The 6,000-nt window shown below is 36.8% G+C and overlaps 1 protein-coding gene across 1 annotated transcript in view; it reads right to left on the bottom strand.

Moving 5' to 3' along the window:
* Positions 1-559: 559 nt before the first annotated feature.
* The window catches only part of PLEKHA7 (pleckstrin homology domain containing, family A member 7), a 93,644-nt gene continuing 88,203 nt past the window's right edge, over positions 560-6,000 (bottom strand). The window contains exons 16-21 of the mRNA XM_009892021.1: positions 4,909-5,017; positions 3,601-3,839; positions 2,977-3,165; positions 2,586-2,703; positions 1,664-1,743; positions 560-1,263 (exon numbers count right to left, since the gene is read on the bottom strand). Coding sequence (XP_009890323.1) covers positions 1,054-1,263; positions 1,664-1,743; positions 2,586-2,703; positions 2,977-3,165; positions 3,601-3,839; positions 4,909-5,017 — 945 coding nt within the window. The 3' untranslated portion in view covers positions 560-1,053. The remainder of the gene's footprint in view (positions 1,264-1,663; positions 1,744-2,585; positions 2,704-2,976; positions 3,166-3,600; positions 3,840-4,908; positions 5,018-6,000) is intronic.

Below are 6,000 nucleotides of genomic sequence, written 5' to 3'. Positions count from 1 at the left end.
TTCTACTGAACAGTGGGAATGAAAGGCTGAATATTATAGCTTCTTTTTAATGCCAGCAATTGACACACATGTACTAAATGCAATTAAGCCTGGTAAAAATTGAGTAGTCCAGTTAGAAGTTTAAAAATAACTACAAAATTCTGCAAATTAAAAACAAGCAAACAAAAAAAAGAGGCATTAGGTATGATAAGTGATGAATCTAAAAGCAAGAGATCTTGTGCAATGAATTAGGTAAAACAAGGTGATCATTCTAAAGCTCTAGTGGACCAAATAAAAAATAAATTAAAAGACCACAGCATAAGTGCAATTACAGTACAATCTTGGTTTAGCACCAAGTGAGCAACTGGGTAACTTCACCAATTAGAATTGCTTTGGTTAGTATCCAAAATGTATCGTTACAAACTTATCATCTGTACAGCATTTAATCTCAGAACGCAACAAAAATCCTTTTCTTCAGCAGCTTAAATTTGAGCCTTATTAGAATATTCTACATTTTGAGCTTTAAAGAATTTGTATCAATTAAAACACATTAGCTCTTACATAAATTTCTAATCAGCATGAATATATTTTCAAGCTGATTATCCATGTGTCATCTCTTAAAAAAAAATTAAAAAAAAAAATCACCCTGGACTGATATTACCACAACCACCTTGCAGCCTAATTTGTGGATTAAAAACAAAAATACCCATGGTGAATAAGAACATTCTAAAAGGCCCATTCCATTATGAAGCAGTTTTAAAACTGTACAAGTTTCTTACACTTTCTAAATACAATTCCAATAAAAAACAACCATGTCTCTGGCATCACTCCAATATACTCACACCTCCACTCAGCACACTAACCTCTGACCAACTTACCTGCTGGCTGAACTTGCAACAAATACTGTAACTACTAGTAAAAAACCCATCATCTGTTACTCACACTCTCTGATCTCATTTTATACTGTATAACACTCATTTAATTAAACTAGAAGTGTCACATATACTCAAGTGAAAGTGCTTGCTAGGAAAAAAAATCCAGAGATATTTTTAGTTTAGTCCTTTTAAGGCATATCTAACATACTGAGCCTACGTCTGCAGAAATGGGCCTGATGAAAGACCGAGATGAAACAGACTGCCTTTCTCCTTGGCTAAGAGTTCTCTTGCGTTCACGAACTAATGCCTTCTGATGTCGCTTCATTCTTTCTAGTTGTTCCTCTGCACTCATCTTGCCTCTTTGGTGGTCTCCAGAGTATAAACGTTCCAAGGCACTCTTTGGTCTCTCCTGTAGACGTCACAAGGCACAAAAAACACATGTTGAAATTAATACCTTGCAGGAAGCATACAAAAAATTAACTCTTTCTCCTACCTTATTGCTAAGTTAACATGATTTTGTTCTATTATTTTTGCATTATTTTGCATATTTCAACTCTACATTTTCTATTAGCCCTGCTGATTTTTGATTTTAAAGCTTGTTTTATAAATCTGTTTCAAATGCACTAAGTTGTCTCTCTGCTTCCTGATTCATTTAAGAAAGTGAAAAATTTGAGATTTTATTAGATCACAGATGTTGGGTTCTCGCCCATGCTACTACAATCCTACTTCCTGCTATGCAAAATTTATTCTTGTCTTAACTATTTTGAACAGTTCAGACATTTGTCTTCAGATGGTCACTTAAATCTTACCTTGGACCTATCCCTTCGAAGCGTTGCATATGATGAAATGGTATATGATTGGTGCAATCTGGAAGTTGATCCAGATAAACCTTTATACGGAAAAAGAAAAAGCTTTAAAACCAAATGACAGAGAAAATGAAGACAAGTATCAGATATTTTTTAAATTATCATGCTTTTTCTATGATATTCTGGCTACTCTTTTAGCTCGCATTTCACATTTTGCGGTTCAGAAGATCACGAGAAGCATGAAATTTCTCATGAAATGAAACGTAATGTGTTTCAGGTCACTATTGATCAAAATTCAGAAAGATCTACAATAATTTAGAAGCTTATATTAAATGAAGTATGGGGTAAACTCAGCTGTACAACAGTAGATAGGCTGTACAAATAATCACATCTATGAAGAAAATGAATCCTTAACATTCCGTTAGAAAGGAAAGAAATAAGAGAATAGCTAAGAAATTAATTGCTCTTCCCCAAATACCTTCTCTACCCTCATTTGTGAGATGGTTTCAGGACTGTAGCACAGTGGGGATATAGTATCGAGTCACATGTAGTGTCTGGGGACATGATATTTTTTTTCTTTCTCATTGAAATAATTATTTCAATGAAAATATAAGTGTTCACAAATACCTGAGTTTGTAAAAGATCACACAGAAATTATGAGGAAAAATAACTCTGAATATAGGAAACATTCTAACAGGTACCTTAATGTTATGGTATGCTTTTTTTTTTTTTTTTTTTTTTTAAGAATTATATATTAAGTTGCTTTGCAAAAGGCTGGTTGTCTGTAACAGCACCATTAAAAAGCACAAAATCTCTAGACTTTCACAGCACTGTATAGTTAATCTAATAATAGAAAATCCTAGGAGAGGAAAGCTCCTATACAGACAGTACTGTTAAAAATCAACTACATAAATTCCTGGCTCACCACGGGTAGGTAATGTCTGGTATCCACTGTCAGAACTTATTAAACCACTGGAAGGTTGGCTGAGGTCACCCCCTATCGTTGCTAGTTCTGGTTCACTCATGTATGAACGCAGTTCCACCTATATGGAAAAACACTCATCAGCTCAAATGAACTCACAGACAGCAAGTTTTAATAATCTTAAAACAAATCCTAAAGCTTTGTTTCTGAATTACTAAATTTGTCTCTACCATTATTACACAGCATAGATCACTCCCTGCCATTACTCTCTCTCTGCCATTAGCTCTCTCTCTTTATTACAAGGCCTAGAGGTCCATATATTTTACAGACAGTATCCTTTATTAGAGAATCATGTATCTTTAAAGTGCAGGTGTATAGGTGTTTGAGTACTCACTCTATAATCTCCATTTACATACTGTCCAAGTTCCCTGTCTCTCTTTCTCTCATCTGACTGACGTTTCAGGCCCCGTACTGATGTGTGTCTGATGACAGTGGCTTCTCTCGGGAGAGGTGGAACAGCTGGTGGCTGATCATCAGGACTGTACAACTGAGGGAGAGGAGGTCTGGGTGGTGCTTCATCTTCCTGGTAACAGGAAAGTGCAAGTATTTGGCAAACAGTCTTAAAACAGTCTGGCATAAACTGACTGAAAGTTCATTACATTGTATGAGTTATTTGTGAGTTCTTTAGCATGCTCTCCTCTGTTCACAGCAGGAGCTTGAGGCTTTAAAAACAAAACAAGACCCAAGAAAGCAAACAACCGATCAACCACAAAGCATCGCCAAGGAAGGCTCTGCATTGGTATGTTCTAAAACAGTATATAGCGACTGTACATAAAGCTCCAGGTGACGCACACATATTCTCCTGTAAGTGCTATTGCTCAGTTTCAATACACACACTTTAAGTGTCTCCCCATTGTGCCTCCACGCTATGTGTACTTTGTAACCATGAAACTTTCACTGTTTCTGCCAGAAGTAAATGGAAACATTGGTGAAGAACTCTCACAAGAGCAGTACTTACAACCTTTGGCTTTAGCTTAACTGGTGACTGAAGAGGCGGCTCAATTTTTTTCAGTTGCTGTGCTTGGTGCTGCGTTCTGGTCTGGAAATAAGGCTGTGGGTACAGCCTAACCTCCAGAGGGGATTTAACCGGACTGGGTGGAGGGCTTTGTGGAACTGAAAGTTTGCTGTCTGCAGTTGCGAGGGAAGCTGGTAAGGAAGGCACTGAAGATTGAGAAAACGAAGGCACTATTTTTCTCTCTAGGGAAGAAATATGCAAATGTGTTAGGTGTTGTTTCTTATCAATAATGTTCATAAGAACAGCAATTAACAGACTCTGCACATTGCTTTGAACACAAACGAGGTTTTTTTTTGGACATAAAAACGTTTGATTGTCACATTATAGCAGGGGTGGAAAACATTGTCTTGATGAGGATCAAGCAAACCTTTCAGGCCCAAAATAAAAACACGTACTTTAATCATCCAGTAAAATTCCTTGGAGAGGGAAGTGGGAGGGAAGGAAGGAAAAGCCCAAGAGTCATACAAAATCAGTTCATAGGCTGTATCTGGCCCTGTGCCACAGATTCCTTAAGATGCCTATAGATCTAGACAAGGCTAAGCACTCATAGCCATACTTTAAATAAAATAAGATCTCACGATCTCAGAACTGTTTTATCTCTGGATGTAAAAGGTAAGCAAAGATACTTTAGACATAAAGTGAATTTACAGGAGGCATCAACAGTCTCTTGCTATCTCAGCGCCTTAGGTCTTTTCTTTGAAACACAGTAATGCAACTGAAATGCAGACCACACACGCTTTCCCTTTCTCTTTTCCATAGCTGATGTTGTTGCTCTGCCCACCAAACACCTGCCTGAAGAGGGATGGGGAAGGCAACTGCAGCAAGGGCAGCTGGGCAGCTTCCAAGGGGGGGGGGGGGGGGGGGGGAAGCCAAGGAAAAAAAGCAGAGAACACAGAGAAGTTCCTACACAGAACGCAGAATAGATACTACACTGGTACGAGCCTGGCATGTGACAGAAACTCTGCAACTTGCAGAACTTATCCCATCATTATTATTATTATTGTTCCCTTTTTATGGCTTGTTACATTTTAGTGCCATCAGTGTGTGAAAACAAAGAACAAAAGACCTTTTTGCCACCTCAACCAAAGAAACGCCAAGTTAAAGTGCTCAATCAACAGAGATTTCTGATGCAACCAATAGCAGAATTAACTGGATTTTTTTTCAGTAGATCAAACTTCTACACTATTTGCACAGAGCCAAAGATACAGCGCATTTGTATATATTTTTTTGTTTTAATTATGTTCTCCTTACCTGGATTCTTGATAGAGTCTACTATAGTTTTGTAGTTTGTTTTATTTGCACTCAAGCCAGCTGTAACATCTTCAATTCGCCACAAGTCTTTCTGTATTTGTGTTTTCTCCTGATGTTTGTAGTAAAAGAAAAAATAAAGATAAATTATATATAATTTTTAATTTATTATGGGCTTATCCTTCTTTTGATACCAAAGCCAAACTAATGTTTCAGAACTTAGATGGAAACTTAGGAGTCTAGAAATTAGTTAAATAATTACTTTAAAAATAAAAAACAAAACAAAACAAAACACACCAACACAAACCAACATATCTTGCTCATTAAATTTATTAGAGCATTTCCTGAGTCTTGGAAGACTTCCTATAGAAGACTAGGGAAATTTTAGACACATCTACATTTTTCTCTACAATATCATTCAGGCTACAAAAAAACTAGTTTAATGTTCTACATAAACCGAGCTCACAGAACCTTTTCATTTGAACTTTTTTCTTAAATCCTATACTAACCCACTTAAGACTGCTAAGGCAGCCTTACAAACCTCAGCTTAATACATTTAGGGAAAATGTCCAATATTAAAAAAGCAAAAAGTAAGAATAGTCTCCCTGAATACTGCTGTGAACTTCCTAATAGCTTTTAATGGATGAAATACAAACCCAAAACTAACTCAGAAGGGCTGACAAGTTTAGTTTCTGCTTATATTTGAGTCGTTCGGCCTACTGGACACGAGGTATTCTATGTTGAAACAATATAATGCTGCTGTTCCAGGATTTGGTCTCATCTTGCATCCTATTTGCTTTACCGAGTCTTTCCAGAAGGCAAGAAAGGAAAGCTTTGTCTACAGTTTGGACTGTAGCTTGCAGCCAGAGGTCTTATCTACTGAAGCCATCACTTCAGTCAGATGTTCACTGCGATCATCATAAATAGCTATTGTTATCTACTTAATCAAAGCCTGGTAATTCTGCCTTCAAAAATTGGCATTAAGAATAAACTTGGCAAAATCAAGAGGAAAACAATATTATTAAAGAAAGCAGAAGGCATTGAAACGCTTTAGTTAAGAATTGCTTACAAACTGCTCAAGAACTCTAGAGATTC

Source organism: Charadrius vociferus, unplaced genomic scaffold (assembly GCF_000708025.1).
Source record: "Charadrius vociferus isolate BGI_N301 unplaced genomic scaffold, ASM70802v2 scaffold179, whole genome shotgun sequence".
NCBI classification, from domain to species: domain Eukaryota; kingdom Metazoa; phylum Chordata; class Aves; order Charadriiformes; family Charadriidae; genus Charadrius; species Charadrius vociferus.
Note: the sequence above shows the minus strand (reverse complement) of the source record. Positions and strands in the feature narration are given on the sequence as shown.